This window comes from Palaemon carinicauda, chromosome 31, assembly GCF_036898095.1.
Source record: "Palaemon carinicauda isolate YSFRI2023 chromosome 31, ASM3689809v2, whole genome shotgun sequence".
In the NCBI taxonomy this organism is placed as follows: Eukaryota; Metazoa; Arthropoda; class Malacostraca; order Decapoda; family Palaemonidae; genus Palaemon; species Palaemon carinicauda.
This window is the reverse complement of record NC_090755.1, coordinates 74,006,496-74,027,328: the sequence shown is the minus strand read 5'-3', so window position 1 is coordinate 74,027,328 and position 20,833 is coordinate 74,006,496. Positions and strand designations below refer to the sequence as shown.

The 20,833-nt window shown below is 44.8% G+C and overlaps 1 protein-coding gene across 1 annotated transcript in view; it reads right to left on the bottom strand.

Annotated features, from left to right (window-relative positions):
* LOC137624538 (ashwin-like) overlaps positions 1–20,833 on the bottom strand; it is a 55,667-nt gene that overhangs the window by 17,013 nt on the left and 17,821 nt on the right. The window contains exon 3 of the mRNA XM_068355420.1: positions 964–1,270. Within this exon, the coding sequence (XP_068211521.1) occupies positions 964–1,270 (307 nt within the window). The remainder of the gene's footprint in view (positions 1–963; positions 1,271–20,833) is intronic.

The window sequence follows — 20,833 nt, the reverse complement described above, 5'->3', positions numbered from 1 at the left end:
TTTGATATAACTCATCGGAAGCCTCTGCCACAACAACGTCGACGATAGACAGAGGATCAACCTCTGCTAGTCGGCGATTGTTTGACAGCTGCCCCCAACCTGATTATGTCAAACAACGCTTCCTTGGAGGGCGAACCCTCAAGCCCCAAAGGAAGCCCAAAGCTGTAACAAATCATTATTACAAACAGGTACATTTAATTCCTCCCCCGGGGGAGGAGGAGAAGCTGCCTCGCTATGGGAGGCAACTCCCTCTCCCAAACCCCGAGATCTGTCAACAGAACTACGGCCTACGCTACCACTCGACAGTTTCTCGGAAGAAACCGATCAAGTGGGAGCTTCGGAGGAGGTTTGGGCCACGGAAGAAGAGCCCTTGGGATTTTCTCCTTTCAAAGAAACTTTCGAAGGAGAAATATCCCGTCTGGACTTCTTCCGGGCCGAGAAAACCTCTCCCACTGGAAGGTAGACCACTCCCTACACTCACCACACACTTTATTCCTATCACATCGCTGGCCCTTACAGTAAGGACATAAGGTGTGGGGGTCCGTCTCGACCGCCGACATATACGTGCCACAAGGGCGGTCAGGTAATCCAGGACACTTTCGCATAGCAAAGGCCAACTTCACACACACTCTGTCAAAGGAAAAGCAAAAAGTATTAGCAATGGATGTCAAAGAAGGCGAGGGTGACAGCGGACACATCCGACTACCACCCGAGCCAAGAGCAAAGTGAGCTCAAGCACACGTGTGTGTAGGGGGGGGGGGGGGGAGCAAGCTACCCTCCCTATCTCCCACTAACTAGCGGTGGGGTAGTAAACCCTCGTTAAATTTCTAATGGCTCGTCATTTCAGCTACGCCGAAAGTAATTACCCATATTAAATAGCGTGGTTTGTATTTCAGTTACGGAACAACTTACAATTAAAACTTTGGTTCTACACAGCATGAATAGATAATGCTAGGTACTTACATCTTCATGTTTTCGTTTTTCTGGTAAGGAGCTACTAAGTTTAATTTTCTTTACATCTCTTCTGACAAGGTCATCTTTTTGTCTTTCCCCATCGCCTTTTCTTTTATCTCGGTCTTTCTCCTTCTCTTCTTCACGGTTACTTCTGGGTTTATGCTCTTTTATTATAATTTCATCTAAACTTTTAGGTGCACTTTTATAACTACAGGGTGGAGGTTTGAGACGATCTCTGGAAGAACTCCCATAACTCGATGAATGCTTTGAAGTATACTGAGAGCTACTCTTGATGTCCTTTGGGTCTATAACTAACCTATAAGTTAGGAAAATAACGTTAGCACTGCTACATATATTAATCTTTGTCAAAAAAACAGAACAGAATCTTGTCTAAAAACATCACAAATTTTCAAAGTAAATTCTATTTTTCAAAACTAAAATAACCAGAGTCCTTTAATAGGAGTATGATTGCAGCGATGCTGGAAGCGGATAAAAATCACCTACCTGACCGTCAGATAGATAGGTGTACAGTACTGTACGCTCAATTGGGGTATAGCCCAAAAAACTGCTCACAGCACTACCAGAGGAGTAGGCAGAGAACTCGTAAACAAAGTCTTTGTTATAAGTTATGATGTTTGTGGGTGGTGAAAAGGGCTACGGCGTAACAGGGCACTTCTCCTATGAAACTGCATGAGCTTTGGCCGAGGAAATCTCAATGGCAGGGATATCCAAAGCTGAAGACCAGGAATCATCCACAAGAGGAGGGCTCCATGTTCCTCTAGGGGAAGCAGAGGAGTTTACCATCTTGGAAGTTGGCTCTTTAATCCAAAGGTCATCAGTCTTCTTGGGTTTGCCCTCTGAAGGGACAGGGCAACGAGTTTTGCTTGTCGAAAGTCAGGATCTCGCCGATTTTCTCAACCTCCAGGATGAACCAGAGGGAGAATGATCGCGATTGGATCTCTTCTTCCTACTCCAAAATTTCACACACTGAGAGGAAGACTACTCTCTCTACACATCACAAGTGCAGTGGTGCCCTCTACGCATTGGACACTAAGGATGAGGATCAACCTCAATCTTACTCATTAAGGTGCCAGTGTCGAGCACAGTCCTGGACATGTTTGCATTCTTCTAAATTCCTCTACACTCATACAGAAATGAGAAAAAGAAACAAACTTAGAAAAACTTCATAACGGTTGCAAAGCATCGACAACGAACCTGTGAAGCTTGACGGGTAGAATCAGAATGAAGCTTCAGGGCAATCAAACCAGCTCCACCAGTGGATACTAGGTGGCAATTGCCAGAACCTTGATAATTCTTCATTGGCAGTTTTCAGAATCTTACCCAAACTAAAGGACGTCTAAAGGACGTAAGACACTCAAAAATCAAAACAACTGTTCTCTAGTCTTGGGTAGTACCATAGCCTCTGTACCATGATCTTACACTATCTTGGGGGGTTAGAGTTCTTTTGCTTGAGGGTACAATCGGGCACACTATTGCATCTAATTTCTCTTCCTCTTGTTTGGTTTAAAGTTTTTAAAATTTATATAGGAAATATCTATTTTAATGTTACTTTTCATAAAATATTAAACTTTTCCTTGTTTCCTTTCCTTACTAGGTAATTTTCCCTGTTGGGACCCCTTGGCCTATGGCATCCTGCTTTTCCAACTAGGGTTGTAGTTTAGCAAGTAATAATACATAAATACATATACCAAGGCATTTCCCCCAATTTTGGGGGTTAGCCGACATCAAACAAATGAAACAAAAAAGGGGACTTCTCCTCTCTACGTTCCTCCCAGCCTGACAAGGGACTCAACCGAGTTTGGCTGGTACTGCTAGGGTGCCACAGCCCACCCTCCCCCGTTATCCACCACAGATGAAGCTTCATAACGCTAAATCCCCTACTGCTGCTACCTCCACCGTCAACCAAAGTACCAGAGGAAGCTGAAGGGCCTACCGGAACTGCATCACAATCGCTCGCTATTCATTCCTATTTCTAGCACGCTCTCTTGCCTCTCTCACATCTATCCTCCTATCACCCAGAGCTTCCTTGACTGCATCCATCCACCCAAACCTTGCCTTCCTTTTGTACTTCTCCCATCAACTCTTGAATTCATCGCCTTCTTTAGCAGACAGCCACTTTCCATTCTCTCAATATGGCCAAACCACCTCAACACATTCATACCCACTCTAGTTGCTAATTCATTTCTTACACCCGTTCTCACCCTCACTACTTCGTTCCTAACCCTATCTACTCGAGATACACCAGCCATACACCTTAGACACTTCATCTCAAACACATTCAATTTCTGTCTCTCCGTCATTTTCATTCCTCATAACTTCGATCCATACATCACAGTTGGTACAATAACTTTCTCTTACAGAACTCTCTTTACATTCATGCCCAACCTTCTATTGTTTACTACTCCCTTAACTGCCCCCAACACTTTGCAACCTTCATTCACTCTCTGACGTACATCTGCTTCCACTCCACCATTTGCTGCAACAACAGACCCTAAGTACTTAAACTGATCCACCTCCTCAAGTAACTCTCCATTCAACATGACATGACGTTCAGCCTCGCATCACCTTTCCTTCTCGTACATCTCATAAACTTACTCTTACCCACATTAACTCTCAACTTCCTTCTTTCACACACCCTTCCAAATTCTGTCACTAATCGGCCAAGCTTCTCTTCTGCGTCCAAACCAGTACAGTATCATCTGCAAACAACAACTGATTTACCTCCCATTCATGGTCATTCTCGTCTACCAGTTTCAATTCTCGTCCAAGCACTTGAGCATTCACCTCTCACCACTCCATCAACATACAAGTTAAACAACCACGGCGACATCACACATCCCTGTCTGAGCCCCACTCTCACTGGAAACCAATCGCTCACTTCATTTCCTATCCTAACACATGCTTTACTACCTTTGTAGAAACTTTTCACTGCTTGCAACAACCTTCCACATTGCTTCCCTATCAACTCTATCATACGCTTTCTCCAGATCCATAAACACAACATACACCTCCTTACCTTTTGCTAAAAATTTCTAGCATATCTGCTTAACTGTAAAAATCTGATTCATACAACCCCTACCTCTTCTAAAACCACCCTGTACTTCTAAGATTGCATTCTCCGTTTCATCCTTAACCCTATAATCAGTACTCTACCATACACTTTTCCAACTACACTCAACAAACTAATACCCCTTGAATTACAACACTCATGCACATCTCCCTTACCCTTATATAGTGGTACAATACACGCAAAAACCCAATCTACTGGTACCATTGACAAAACAAAACACATATTAAACAATCTCACCAACCATTCAAGTACAGTCACACTCCCTTCCTTCAACATCTCAGCTCTCACACCATCCATACCAGATGCTTTTCCTACTTTCGTTTCATCTAGTGCTCTCCTAACTTCCTCTCTTGTAATCTCTCTCTCATTCTCATCTCCCATCACTGGCACCTCAACACCTGCAACAGCAATTATATCTGCCTCCCTATTATCCTCAACATTCAGTAAACTTTCAAAATATTCCGCCCACCTTTTCCTTGCCTCCTCTCCTTTTAACACCTTCCATTTCCATCTTTCACTGTCTCTTCACTTCTTGAACTAGCCTTTCTTACTCTCTCCACTTCTTATTCTCTTCATATGAATGACCCAATCCCTGATTGCCCTTTTGCCTCACTTACCTTGCGCTTTACTTCCACATTTTTCTCTCTATATCTTTCATACTTCTCTACTCTATTACTCTGCAGCCATTCTTCAAAAACCCTCTTTTTCTCTTCCTCTTGTACCTTCACTCCTTCATTCCACCATTCACTGCCCTTCTTCATGCTGCCTCCAACAAACTTCTTGCTACACACATCACTTGCAATACCAACAAAATTTTCTTTTACTAACTTTCACTCCTCCTCTAAATTACCAGTTTCTCTTACTTTCACTGCGTCATATGCCATTTTCAAGTAATAATAATAATAATAATAATAATAATAATAATAATAATAATAGTAATAGAAACAACTATGGATTCTTTATGAACTTCATGATCCTCTTCAGAAATAATAGCAGCAAGAGCAATCGCTTCTAGTTCTGAAAAGCGTCGCTCGCGCGCGCGGGCGTCAGGGGCGTGATGCGCGCGATCAAGTGGCTCAGCTTGTTTACTTGCTCGGCGCTCACTAAGGTTGCGCTTGGCGTCACGTTCGTGCGCATGCTGAACTGAAATAAACTGACCTTTGGCGTCATGGTCCGCTTGACAGGAGACGTCACGGTCTCTTGTTTTAAGTCACGGTTTACTAGGCGCGTCAGTTCGCACTCAGCTGCTTGGCGCTTGTCGTTGCGCTTAGAATGATGACTCCCGACGTCACGCTCATTCGCTTGACGTTTACTTTCAACAGAAACAGGTACTGCAAGAGTACTAGCAGACTTAAAAGCGGCACCTCTATCACCCCGATCAACATCGCGTGTAAAGGTAGTCCGCCTGTGCGACATCGCGTCACGATCAGAATCGTGACGAACCAGCGCTTTGTCGACTGCGGGCTGATAAGAATGCATGAAAGTAGATAGTTGTTTCATATCAAGCAGCATAGACCACTTAGGATCCTGCTTAGGCCGCCTGTGCGACATCATTTGTGAAACAGGAGCCGAAACTTCCATAGTGAATTCTCGCTCTTCGTCGCTCTCATAACGCTCCTCATAAGCGGGAGATTGAATCCAGTCCGATGGAAGCGGTGGTTCATGCACCGTAACCTCAGACTCAGGAATAATTTCTGATTCAGCCTGAATCATGCTGTCAATATCTGACGTCTTGTTAGACCGCTTAGGTGGAGAGCATTGAGTATGCAGCTGAAAGCTCTCTGGCGAGTCCCAATAACTACAACCAGGCCTTCGCGGTGAAGGATCGCGACCTTGCGCGCCTTCATCCGCCTTTCTTTTAAGGGGTCTGGAAGCTTGACGCCAGCCCTTTCCTTGTTTAGTCTCATCCGAGGATGGGTATAAAAGCTAACCTCACCTTTCCCATGGTGAGGGGGAGCGATCTGAGAAATAGATTCAACAGGAACGCTCGAAGGTACGTCTGCGCGCTTGGTGACGCCTCTCGTTCCCTTTCGCCGATCGACTTTACTTCTCCCATGGGTCCAGGAGCTTGCAAGAGGTCCAAGGCTAGGTGAACGACAAGAATGCGCAGACGCACCCTCTACATCACTGAACACATTAACATCACTAATAATATTACCACTTTTGAGCATATTAACATCGGACAAAATTTGGTCTCTGTCCGCTGCTAGCGATTCCCCTCTCGAACCAAGAGCCTGGATCGCTGTCATCATATCATATGTTAGTTCAGATTGAATAGGATTAGGTTCAGGATCTACCACTATCGGGGAATTAGGTTCAATGACATTTGAAAATGATACATCCCTTGAATGAGAGGAACTATGTCTAATTCTATCCCTTTCCAATTTACAAGAGTAGCGATCATAAGCTAACCATTAGCTCTCGGATAAATCAAAACACTCTTGACATCTATCCACAAAATTACATATTTTACCCCCGACATTTAGTGCAAATTGTATGGGGATCCACAGAGGCTTCTGCAAGCCAAGTTTTACACCCTTTAATGCACTTCCTATATGAAGGGGAGGGGTCAGTCATTTTGAAAATGTAAATAGAGATATCAAATCAAGCAAGGGTCAAAATTAATTCAAATCAGTAGATATCCAAGAGAATCCGTAAGCTAGTCCAATAAATGCGAAAGTCAAAACCAATAAACAATTTTACATCACCAAGAACACTGATAATTCCTGATAAACGGTGAGTGAATTTCCAAAGATCTTGCCAATATGGCGGCAGAAAGAAATCTGAGACTAGGAGGGATAGTTCGGCCTAGCTCCATGGTGGCGCTAGTGTATACCTGGCATATAGATGTGATGGGCGCGAGTTTTGAATTTTCTGCCGGTCAGAAAGAATAAAGCTATTATATATAACCAACAGGTATGTTTAAATGTTTAAAAAGGTCTATTAAAAGACTCCCCCATAACTTCCAGAGACTGACAGACCTGCTGGTTGAGGGTCCATTCCGTGGGAAGAACTTGTCCTTTCCTGCTGAGCATGTCTGCTGTTACATTCCTCTGTCCCTGTACGAATCTTGTTAACAGTTCTATCTTGTTTTCCTTCGACCATAGAAGGAGCTCCCTTGCCGTTTCGAACAGAGAGCGAGTTCCCCCTTGCTTCCTGATGTAAGCTAGAGCTGTGGTGTTGTCCAAGTTGACCTCCACTATCCTCCCTGATACGGAGTCTTTGAAGGCCTTTAGCCCGAACAGAATGGCCATCAACTCTTTTCTGTTGATGTGCCATCCGGTCTGACTCTTTACCCAAGAGCCTGAGACCTCCTTGCTTCCTAGTGTTGCTCCCCATCCTGACTCCGACGCGTCTGAGAACAACACTAGGTCTGGGTTCTTCTTGTACAGGGAGGTCCCTTCTCCTAACAAAGCTGGATCCAGCCACCAAATTAGATGATCCTTGACTTCTGCTGGAATGGGGAAGGAAAAGGAGTCTTCCTGTTCCACACCTTTGAAAGGAAGTGTTGAAGAGGTCTGAGGTGCAGTCTCCCCAAAGAGACAAACTGTTCGAGCGAGGAGAGAGTTCCCAGTAAACTCATCCACTCCCTCGCTGAGTACTTCTGTCTCTTCAAGAATTCTCGAACCTTCTCGAGGCACTTGGTCTGCCTCTCCTGGGAGGGAGAAGCCCGAAAATGAACTGAATTCAGAACTATCCCCAAATAAAAAATAGTCTGATTCGGCTCGGTCTGCGGATTTCTCCCTGTTGATGACGAGACCCAGTTCTTGAGCCATCATGAAAGTCTTTTGTAGGTCCTCCAGATATTTTTCTTTCGACTGTGATTGTATCAACCAGTCGTCCAGATAAAAGGATACCCTTATCCCCTCTTGATGAAGCCAGCCTGCCACGTTCGCCATTACTCTGGTGAAGACTTGTGGAGCAGTGCTGAGACCGAAGCAAAGTGCCTTGAACTGGAAGCACCTGCCCTGGATCATAAATCTCAGGTATTTCCTTGAAGTTGGATGGATGGGGACGTGAAAATAAGCATCCCGTAAATCGAGACACACCATCCAGTCCCCTGGACGTACTGCTGCCAGCACAGACCGAGTCATCTCCATGGTAAATTTTGTCTTTTCCACGAAGATGTTCAGAGAGCTGACATTCAAAACGGGTCTCCATACAACCGAGTTCTTGGGTACCAGAAACAGGCGATTGTAGAAGCCTGGGGAGGATAGCTCCAGAACTGGTTCTATCACTCCCTTGTCCAGCATCTGGTCGACCAGATCCAGAAGGGCCTTTTGTTTCACTGCATCTGCGTACTGAGCCACTAAGGTTAGAGGAGCATTTGAAAGAGGAGGCTTCTTCAAAAGGGGGTTCTTGTATCCTTCTTGATGACCAAGTGGGACCAGGTGTCCGCCCCTCTTCTCTTCCAAGCCTGCCAAAAAAGGACAGTCTTGCCCCTATCGTTGTCTGGAGGACTTGCACTTCATTTCTTGGAGAGGGATCTAAACGAACCTCTATTCGTCCTTCCTCCCATTTCCTGCCTTCTTCCTCTGAAGTCTGATCTTGAAGGAGCCCTACCTCGAAAGGGCTGTTGGAATTTTCTCTCCTCTCTCTTCAGAGACGAAGGAGTGACTGGCAAAGGTTTTCGAGCCGAGCGTGATAAGAGGTCTTGAGTGGCCTTTTGCGCAAGAGAAAGCGTAATATCTCTGACATGGGACTCAGGAAAGAGATGTTCTGAAAGGGGGACGTAAAGGAGTTCAGACTTCTGTGCAAGTCACAGATCTAGAAGCAAAAGAACATAACAGGGCCCTTTTCTTCAAAACTCCTGCCGAAAAAAGGGAAGCCAACTCATTAGATCCATCCCTAAGAGCTTTGTCCATGCATAACATGATACTGGTCAGGTCTTGTGTTCCCTCCATTTGTTGTTTTCCTGGCCAGAGTCCCTAGAGACCAGTCCAAAAGACTAAAAACTTCAAAAGCTCTGAAAATCCCTTTGACAAGGTGATCAAGCTCAGACATTGACCACATAACCTTAGCCGAGTTAAAGGCATGCCTTCTAGCAGAATCCACAACACCAGAGAAGTCACCTTGGGAGGAGGCAGGAACTCCCAGACCCAGAAGGTCTCCAGTCTTGTACCACATGCCAGCCTTCGAAGCAAGTCGAGCTGGTGGAAAAGAGAAGGTGGTCTTAACCGCTTGCCTACGCGCCTTCATCCATTCGTCCACTTTAGAGAGAGCCTTCTCAGCAGAAATAGAGAGCTTCATCTTGATGAAGGCCGACTGTTTCTTGGCCTTCCTGCTGAAATAACAAATTTGGAAATAATTTGTATTTTTCCTAACATACAAACCTGAAGCTATTTATAATAGGGTATTAATTTTGGCGCAGCTGAAAGACGAGCCATGATAATTCTAGTGAGGGATAACTATCCCTTCCGCTAGTTAGCGGGTGGGGTAGACTGGCTACCCCGCTCACTCACACCTCTCGGCTGAGTAACCACCTTGCTTTATGGCAGGACTTCTCGGGGGACAGGGTGGCGGGCCAATTTGTATAAATAGCTTCAGGTTTGTAAGTTAGGAAAAATACAAATGATTTCCAAATTTTTTATTTGTTCCGACACATATACAAACCTTCGCTATTTATAATAGGGTGACTTACTCTTAGGAGGGAGGAAGTCCTCACCAACTGGCCTTGGTCATGACCCGGGGTCCTCTCTATTTCGATCTGTGATCGATAGTAGAAGGGACCCTACCCTCAATAAAATCAAGTGCCGATATGAGGTAATGCACTGATAGCGGCCTGCAGAAGCTTGTGTGTGAGTGGAACTAACAGTGTGGCTTGTCTTTAACATAGGAACTCGAGTACAGAACCTAATGTTCTTAAAGACTTACCCAATACCCTTCCTCTAAAAGGTATTGGGGACGTAACAAAGTACAGTATTCTTCAATACTTAGGAGGCACAAAGGAAATGGGTCTTACCTGCAGCGAAGTGAGGTCAGCTATGCTGAGGCTTGCGGAGCTGTTTTCCCCAGAGGGGAGAAGGTGAAAGGAAGAAAGGAGCCAGACATTCTTACTCATTCACCCCAGACTAATCCGGGTACCCTCAGCCCTCTGCTACTTGTCCATCAAGGAGCCTGAGGTGTTTAGACCATTTGTTGTGCAACCACCACAGGACCAATGGAAAAGGTCTCCAAGTTCTTGTGGGTTATACGTCTTTGCAGGTAGTGGGCCGTGAAGGTCGCTTGACGCTTCCACATGCCCACTTAAAGTATCTGCACCACAAAGTAGTTTCTTGAACGCCAGGACGTAGCAACGCCAGTGACGTTACGAGCTCTGGGTCTTAGGAGGGAGGAGAGTCTAGATTAAGAGTAGTGAACCCTCGTTTATCGCGGTAGATAGGTTCCAGACGCGGCCGCGATAGGTGAAAATCCGCGAAGTAGTAACACCATAGTTACCTATTTATTTAACATGTATATTCAGACTTTTAAAACCTTCCCTTGTACGTAGTACTGTTAACAAACTACCCTTTAATGTACAGAACACTTAATGCATGTAAACTAAACTAAAACAGGCACAAATATTAAAGGCGACTTTATATCATGCGTTTCCTAAACACGCCAAAAAGCACGATAAAAAATGGCAACCAATGTTTTGTTTACGTTTATCTCTGATCCTAATGAAGAAACAAACGCATTTACACATCTGTTTATAGGTTAGTTTTTGCATCAATTATATTGATTATTCAGTACAGTATGTTGATTTGGTTATTACTAATGTTTTACTTAATTTTTCTTAGGACTTCCAAATGAAATTTTTTTCTTTATGACGCCGCCTGAAACGACGGCGTCATAAAGTACGCTCAGTAAACAAACTAAGGAATTTAACCCGCATGATGGAAGTGATAAATAATGATATTACAGTAAAAGCTTTTATAAAATATGTTATTACAAATATTATTTACCGTATCTATATAAAATCATACATACGTAGCAAAGCAGGAAAACAATCTACGAGAGAGAGAGAGAGAGAGAGAGAGAGAGAGAGAGAGAGAGAGAGAGAGAGAGAGAGAGAGAGAGAGAGTTGTTTTACATACGTAAATGTAAATTTTAAACAAAACAAAAATAGCCCCATTTCATATAAAATAGATTACAAATATTTTACTTTATCATATTACAGTAGTCTGTATAATACTGTAAAGTTCAGTACAGTATGTTGTTGTTAAAGTCGTGACGATGAAATTCTCACGAAACAAAAACACGCCATTTGATTACAACAGCTGATTCATCTCTCTCTCTCTCTCTCTCTCTCTCTCTCTCTCTCTCTCTCTCTCTCTCTCTCTCTCTCTCTCTCTCTCTTCGTGTTATACAATACTTACATTTAGATGAAGAAACTAAAATTAGTTTTCTTAGTGTCAATTAAATACGAAATGACATAATTAGGCCGAGTCTACATCCATTTCAATCATAGCCAAAAATAGGGCATCCGATTTCATCAGCAAACCACTATTTTTTGGGAAATATCATTTTATTCTAGAAAATTGCCACTCTTTAAATAGTTAATTGCACATTAAGAAAGCGTGTACTTTTGTTTTTAAATTTCGGGTGTGTTTTAAAAATCGAGTACTGTTGACTTTTTTTTTTTTTACTTTTGGCTGTGATTAGATCAGCTGTCATCTAGCTGCCGCTCTTGAGTGTGTACGAATACACTAACAAAGTATCATTTATACCATTTCTTAACTTATTCAAACCGTCTACAGTATACAGTTGATATTACATAAGCACCAATGTGTTATAACCTATCAAATTTTTTTGTTTATTACATTTAAACCCCCCTCTATCTCTCTCTCTCTCTCTCTCTCTCTCTCTCTCTCTCTCTCTCTACCTACTCTCTCTCTCTCATCTCTCTCTCTCTCTCCTCTCTCTCTCTCTCTCTCTCTCTCTCTCTCTCTCTCTCTACCTCTCTCTCTCTCTCTCTCTCTCTACCTCTCTCTCTCTCTCTCTCTCTCTGTGTGGGCTACTTTTCACTACCTCCCATTCCTTACCTCTCTCTATCTCTCTAACAAATGATATCTTTGTTGCTCCTCAAAGTTTCATTTATATTGAAAATCAATCATGATTCAATTTTCCTTACTTTCTCCAATCTCGCACCATCGGTCACATCGCGGTATTTCCGATATTTCCGGAAAATCCGCAATATATGTATAGACATGGGTTATGAAAAAAATCCGCGAAGTGGTGAATCCGCGATGGTCGAACCGCGAAGTAGCGAGGGTTCACTGTAACCTAATTGCCTTCCGATCCCAGAGGGGAAGGAAATCCTTGAGGTCCTCCTCTTGACCTCCCCCGTGCTGGTCAACAGTGCCGACATACGGGGGCGAGCTGGTATCGTTCTTTTAAAGTAACCCCACAGACTCCTCACTGGGTTAAACTCCAATTTATTCGAAATGGGCTGCACCTAGGGTAGAGCAGACTCGGATTTGAGTCTTGGCAATCCACTCAGGGACGCCGCTGAGGATTACTTCTCCCCGTCTCCTTGGGTAGGAGACATCAGACGTTGGATCGTACAACACACTAACTCTCTTGGTCAAAAGCCCAAGTGAGTAGAAAGGGAATCTTCCATGTAAGGAAGCGATCTGCTGCTGGGCCTACGGTTCGTAGAGAGGGGTCTTCAGAGAATGAAGGACCCGAACCGCGTTCCCAGGAGAAGGTTGAGATCCGACGGGGGACAAGTTATCTCACACTTGCATAAGTAAAGGCATCAATGGGAGAGAATCCCTTTCCACGACATCAGTCACAAAGGACCGAACACTTCGCCTGGAAGACCGACGCTGAAGTGTCTGAGGTGCCTAGACATCTTTTCTGTAACCTGATGGGAAGGGCCTCTCTGAGAGGGGTGGTTTAGGATCGTCCTAGGAGAGAAGTCGAAGCAAAGCTAAGGCTTGGGAAAGTGTTCGCATGTGGCTGCTTGGAAGATCGTGTTGTGCAGGAAGATCCCTCGGAACTCTATCAGGAGCTGTAGAAGGTCCGGGAACCATTCTGCGGGTTGCCATAGCAAACGTATTGGAGCTCCGTCAGGGACTGCAGAAGGTCTGGGAACCATTCTGCAGGATGCCATAGCGAAGCTATTGGAGTCATTGATAAGATCCTGCTTATCCTGACTTGGCTGAGGACTTTTTCACCAGTCCGAATGGGGGAAAAAACAAGGCACACCTCTAGGCCACCCCACTGATCTTGGAATACATCTTGTTTGAGGTCCTGGGGAACGGTCGAGTGGGAGCCTGAAGATCAGGGTCATTGCGAGCATAACCACAGTCGAGGGCCCCACAAAGTTAAGACTTTGTTGGATACAAGATGATTCCAAGACACTAGGAGCCCACTATCTGGGTGGTTTTGCAAGCACATTCCTATACAAGGAATGACGCGAGCAGATGAGGGCAACTAGTTGTCCTCTGTCCATCTAAGGCTTCGTACTGCTAGATGGTTCTCTAAGAGAGGTGAATGCTAGTACCTTTCTGAATCGGACCAACCGACGAGGATGGTATGGTATGGTATGGCATATGCGCCTCCCATCTCTCTTTTGATGCATTATAGAGAGCATCAGGTCCAGAGGGAAGACGAGAAGACAGGCCTCTTTGCAGAAACTCTCGTCTGCCACTCATCATCCGCGGATTGTCCAGCGGTGAGGGGGGGAGTGCATAGCAATAAACACACCTCGAGATGATGTCGAGACGTGTAACCAATTGCACGTTCTTGCAACGAAGGAGAACAGCCTGTTCTCCCTCCAACTGCCACTAATCCAGAGTGGTTGGCCGAATAAGACCGATACAAAATGGTAAACCAGTTAATCAGTACAGCTTATGATATAATAGCGAATCTCCATAGAGATCGCTTTCCAGACAAGAGACTGTACGGTAGTCACCGAATGCATCCAACTAAACCCAGAAGGGGATTGAGACGTATCTTCAATCTATTGTTGGGTGGGTAAAGAGCATAAGTGTACTAATGAGTAGTAACACCGAACTGTGCGTATGACAAGTATACATGCGTAGTTCGACTTAAAAGTCGTGTCCGGAACTCAGTTGGAGAACGTTGGAAACGTTCGTAACGGAGGTTTCTCCTTCTTAGGACAGAAACGTTCGTACTTCTCCGTCTCCGATCGGTAAACTAGCATTTAAATAAGTTTCCAGCCAAAGCCTTTGTAAGAGACTAAGACTTCCGATCGGGAGAAAGGAAAAAATGCCTATAAGGAGACAGAACGTAAATGCTGTATGTCTGGCTACAGAAAAGTAGCCAAGTAATGTACTGAATAACCTGGTTTCAGTAAGGGATATAAATATACACCTTAATAGAACGGAGTTCTAATTGGAAGATATATATAGCCCTTATTGGCAGAAAGATCGCTTGCACGCATGTATGTACTTGTCCATTTGCGCTACCACATGCGTATTCTCTGCCTCCAGGAAACGTCTGCAACGAATCCGGTTGTGGGAATAATGTATGTGCGACGAATCGCATCATTATCGGCGAAAGAATTTTGATCGTTGACTAACTGTAATATTTTCTTGAATGAGAGCGAACATGTTCTCAAACAAAAATATACAGTTATAGAGGCGATCATATCCCCTTTGGTTTACCCCTCTTTATATGAGGGGCTAGCCAGTGTTCATTACACAGAAACGGATGTCCGTTTACCTGTGGGCGGGGTTTGAAACGTTCATAACGTAATGAAAAGATGCCCACGCTGTTGCTATCATTCTTTTAACGTCAGGTAACAATGTTCCTTCGGGACTAATTGTTCGAAACAATAACCCCGTAAGGAAAGAATAGAAAGTCTCGGAAGACTATCGTGTAAAAAAGCAAGTCGTTATACCCATGGTACAATGACAGGGGAGGCTGCCTCCATCAAACGGTAGAACCGAGTTTAAGACCATAACCTCGTGGTTTTGTCTTGGCTAGAGTGCATGCTCCGGGAAGGCTTACAGCCTTCATGAAGTTTTAATACCCATTGAAGTTTTGTAAAAAAACTTCTCAGGAACGAGTCTCCCGAAAAAGGGTGAAGTCTCGTATGTGGGGGTTTGCTTCAAGAAGGCCAGACATAATTGCCATCGACCGCTTACCTAAAGAGGTTGCCATCGAACACTTTCTCGATAGTGAGAAAACTACCGTCTAATTCAGGGAAGGCCTGCCAGGTGAAATGAACTGCAATGTAAAGCATTTTCATTCCCCGCTCATTTCCATCTGCTAACCCAACCACTCAAAGTGGGAAGGTGGAGGAAAGATAACGGTGGTTCGTTCGAAAATGAAAGAATCGGTGCTGGCGAAACCAGGCTAGCTGATATAGTAATCAGCTGGGAGTGTAGAGTGACGTATCAAGTCACACCTTTGGAAGACCCCTCCCGTCGAGGGGGGTGATCGACCATAGAGTTTTCAGAAAACTCTGAATCGTGGAAACAGAGAGTTTCGGATGAGAACCTAGGGGTTCAGAATCTATTTGTGAATTCCTTTCACACGACCTTAAGGGATGTTGTGCCGAGAACCCGCAGGAACTCTGTCGCTGATTCCTGATGGAATTCCAGGAATCGTGTTACGTGACCAGGACCCAAAGGAACTGTGTCATAGTTACCTGTAGAGATTCGTAAACCCTTAGGCAGCACGCATCCCTCTGTCATCAAAGTAAAACTCTTGATGACGACGGGTGCGCGCGATCAATTCACGGGACGAGAGTTCGAAAACTCTGTCATGAGAGTATACCTCTTGTGCACTCGTGAACACTTCGCGCAACGAGAGTCCGAAAACTCGGTCGTATAAGTATGGCTATGGTCACGAAGACCCAAAGGTTCAGCGTGAACTGCGTTGTGAGACCCCGAAGGATCATAAGAGTTGTTCGTGCACTTCAACCGATTGCGTGCGCTCCAAATTGGTCGTGCGTGCGAGCCAATATGGTTGCGCGCTCCAATCCGATCGTGTGCACGTGCCAATATGGTCGTGCGCTCCTATCCGATCGTAACGAGAAACTGAAGTTTCCTTGTCACAAAACACCGAAGTGTCAGTGACTAAAGTTACGAGAGCCCTAGAGTTCAATGTAACTGATGTTACGAGACCACGAAGGGTTAGCGTAACGAAAAACCACAGTTTCCCTGTCACAACACACCGGGGTGTTAGAGTGACTAAAGTTACAAGAGCCCAAGGGCTCAGCGTAACTAATGTTACGAGACCCCGAAGGGTCAGCGCAACGAGAAACCGAAGTTTCCCTGTCACAAAACACAGAGGTGTCAGAGTGACTAAAGTTACGAGAGCCCAACGGTTCTGGATAACTAATGTTACGACCCCGAAGGATCAACGTAACGAGGAATCGAGGTTCCTCTGTCACGAGACCCCGAAAGGTCGGCATGATTGATGGCACACGTTCCAGAAGGCTCAATGTTACCATCATTACGAGAGCCCGAAGGTTCAGCGTAACTGAAATCCGAAGGTTTCGAGCGGAGTCCCGAAAGACTCCTACTGTCATGAGAACCAGCAGGATAAACATGACTAGAGCCCGAAGGCTTAAACGATCATGACAGCCAAAAAGGGTGATCGAACGAGACCCTGAAGGATCAAGGAGAACCAGCAGGTTCAAGATAACACCTCCGCATAAGAGGTTTGTTCTCCCAAAGGAGAAAGTCGCTAAAGAAAAGGCTCTCGCTCTGCCCCTGAAGGAGAACCATAAGCGTAGGGATAACCTGCTTCAGAGAAAGCTGGTGGATCAGCAAGCTCCTACAAGTTATTTCTCGCGAACGAGAGGGAAGTTCTCCCGAAGGAGATCACCTACAAGCTTTCTCCCAGCTCTATGGGAATAAAGCGAAGGCGTAAAATATCTCTCTCGCGAACGACGGAGAAGTCCTCCCAAAGGAGGATATCGCCAAAGACAAGCTTTCTCCCAGCTCTATGGGAAAAAAGCGAAGGCTTAATAATCTCTCTCTCGCGAACGATAGTGAAGTCCTCCTGAAGAAGGACATCGCCTAAAACAAGCTTTCTCCCAGCTCTATGGGAAAAAAACGTAGGCGTAAGAAACTCTCTCCCGCGAACGCAAGAGGACATAGCCCAAGTAAACAAAAATCATTCTCTCTCTCTCTCTCTCTCGCAAGAGAGAGAGAGAGAGAATGAGAGAAGTTCCCCTCGAAGGAGGAACATCAAGTTGAAGGTTGACAGCAAATGCTACCTCGTAATGAGGGCAGCTAACGAGCTACCACATGTGTACTACGTCGCTGTTACCTGTGAGAAAAAAAAAAAAAAAAAAAAAAAAAAAAAAAAAAAAAAAAAAAAAAAAAAAAAAAAAGAGGTAAAGGAAAGTTATCAATTACAATTCATGCTCCGTTGCCAAAATACACTATTCGGGGAATAAGTCACCTTCCTTGTAAGATAATTCATCGAAAGGGAGCTGAACTGTTATAAACTTCAATTCTGTAATGAACAAACACACGGCAGTGTTGAGAACCTGCCGAAGGACAACAACCTTACGGGGGAGGCAGTTGGATATGATGTCAACAGCACTAAAGTTACCCATATCTAACAACGTATATTTCCATTTATACATATATGCACTCAAATATCTGTAAGATAAATGAAAACACACAAGAAAACCAAAAAATAAAAATAAATCAAAAACATCAAGGCCAGTCTTTGCGGGAGAGAAGGACAGCATGTCCGTCCTCTACCGAGCCAAAAAGTAAAGTGGTTACACAGCCGAGATGTGTGAGTGAGCGGGGTAGCCAGTCTACCCCAACCCCACCCGCTAACTAGCGGATGGGGTAGTTATCCCTCACTGAAATTATCATGGCTCATCTTTCAGCTGTGCCGAAAGTAATACCCAATTATAAATAGCGAAGGTTTGTATATGTGTCGGAACAACTGCGATTGAGGAGAACGAGGGGCAGAAAGTTGAAACTCCTCCCCATACAGCTCAAGGAGGGAGCGAGAGAGAACCTTATAATCGCCAGCCGCGTCCGCAGGCTTGTCTTCGTCCTCTGAGACATAATCAAGATCCTGTCCCACCTCTATTACAGCTTTCGTTTGGGTAGAAGGTTCACCTGAATCCGAAAGAGGCAAATCGTAGGATGCGTCCTGTAGAAGAGGGCTGCAAGCATCCTGACACCGAGAATCGCGTGAGTCCTGGTGCCGAGCACTAGAAGAGTCCTTGAGGCGGTAGGCGGATGCGTCCTGGCGCCGAGAGCGAGAGACGGAATCGTCCTGGCGCCGAGAGCGAGGGACGGAATCGTCCTGGCGCCGAGAGCAAGAGACGGAATCGTCCCGACGTCGAGTATCGCCAGGGTCCTTGAGGCGAGCAGATGGGGAAGAAGCGCGGTACCGTGTCTTTGACGAATCGCGCAGAGGTTCCCTTGGAGAGGAACTCCGTTCCCTCTTAGAAGCTGATTTCTTAACCGGTAACGAGTCGTCCTTAGGTCTGTCCGACTGGGAGGGAGGGCGGATAAAAACTTGAACTAAAGAGAAAAGTTGCTCTTGCATAACCGTCATAAACGATTTAGCGACTGCTGCTGGATCTTGCGGTTCCAAAGGAGAAGGCTGTCAAGGAGCGCTGGTAGGAGAAGGATTTTTCGCTGGTTTTTCTTGATTTTCGTCCTTTTCACAGGAACGGAGTCCAAATCATCCTCCGAAGGACAAGGTTCGTGGCTACTTGAACCGGGAGAGTGAGAACGAGACTGTTCAGTTCGGTTCCACCTCCTCTTGGTCGGTCGCGAAGCCTCATACTACCATTTGCATCTGGGAGAGGGGTTCGGGGAAGACACCATCACATCCGACACACGTTTTCCGTGGTGGTCAAGAGCAGCCTGGGAAAATGCAACAGGACTGTCTGAGGCGATGGCTAACCGAGGATACGTACCTCTCACCCCCTTCCGGTCGTCGACGTACCTTCTCCCTTGGTCCTGGGAGCTTGGTAGAGGTCTAGATCTAGGGTAATGACAGGTTCGATAAGTCGCCACCTCCACTGCACTTTCACAAGCACTAACTTCACTCACACTCTTAGGCTGCAAGTTGATCTTTAATAGCCTTCAACTCAGCCGCCATCCTGGCGTACCGAGGGTCATCCGCAGATACATATCCTGTAGAAGGGGCAGGAGTTACTACCTCAGGGGAAGGATCAACTTCCAAAGAGGAATTAATTAACGGTTCAATGGAAATATCTAAACTAGGTTCACTAGTAGACTTAGATTTAGATCTAGCAGCTCTCCTTACTTTATCTAGCTCTAATTTGCGCACATAGCGCTTCATAGCTAACCAATCTTTCTCACTAAAAATCTCACATTCTTTGCACCTATCATCCAGTGCACAATCAAAACCCCAGCAACCAAAACAAACCGTGTGAGGCTACCGAAACTTTCGGTAACCTCACCTTGCATTCCTCATTCACACACACGAAAATGAAGTTTCTCACTCATATTAAACAAATCCAAAATATCAGAATAAACAGAAACATGATTGCCAAATCCCCAAATCAATGTACTTCACCAAAAATAAGTCTGGTACAGCGACACAGGGAAAGCGAAACGAAAAACTCTAAGGGCGGACCAACGATGTTGTCGATCCAGCCGGCAGAGATGATCTGAGGAACAGAAAACGGGAATGATTCCAAGTACCACCCTGTAAGAGTTGTTAGCCACCTAACCGCACAATTACCACACGGCAGTTGCCGTGATGTTTGAAAAATTCTGCCAAACGTCAGAGACTAAGTTATATATATATATATATATATATATATATATATATATATATATATATATATATATATATATATATATATATATATATATATATATATATATATATATATATATATATATATATATATATATATATATATATATATATATATATATATATATATATATATGTATAACTGCCAGGTAAGTTCTATTCATAAAAACCACCTTTAGTGGCCTGAGCAATCTGTGTGATTGCATGATACTAGCAATGTGACAAGTCTAGGAAAGAATTCTCAGGAGTCGTAGGATTCTTTGAACCCACCTCGCCAGTGGGTATGGGGATGGAACAAGTACTGTATATATTTCTATACCAGGTTACACAAGAGATATGTTTATTACCTGCAGAAAGAGGAGGCAAGCTTGCAGAGTACTGTAGGTGCTGTTCCCCAAGAGAGGAGAAAGTGGAAGAAAGAAAGAGCCAGTCATTCTTAACATTCACACCAGACTTAATCCCGGGTAAACTCTGCCGTCTACCATCTGCTACTTGTCCACCAAGGAGCTTTAGTGTTTAAGCCATTTGTTGTGAAGCTACCATAGGACCAATAGAGAACGTCTCCATGTTCCTATGGGTCACATCTTGCAGGTAGCGGGCAGTGAAGGTCATTTAACACATCCGCCTGAAGGACCTGAGTCAAAGTAGTTCTTCTTAAATGCTAGAGAAGTACTTACACCACTAACTCTTTGAGCTCCAGGTCTTCTTGTCTGTAGAGCGAATCACGAAGACTGTCCAGGGTTTGGCCCCGAGCTGCAGCCACCTCTGCCAGCGGCTATACAGGCATCCCCCCCCACAGGTGGGATTCCGCGTCCTAGCGGTTGCGGCCTCGGCCGCCCCCTCTAGAACTCTTCCCTCTACCCAAAGACTTGGAAACTTTCCGCCCTTTAGCTGGAAAGGGTTTCTTAGACACCTTTGTAGCTGATGTAGCTGCAGTCCTATTCATTGGCAGTTTAAGCTCTTGTTGTGTCTTTGGCGAAGGAGGTGGTTTATGGGGACAAGATGTCATCACCTTATGAAGAAGGGAGTCCTGGTTGAACTTCCTCCATCTCT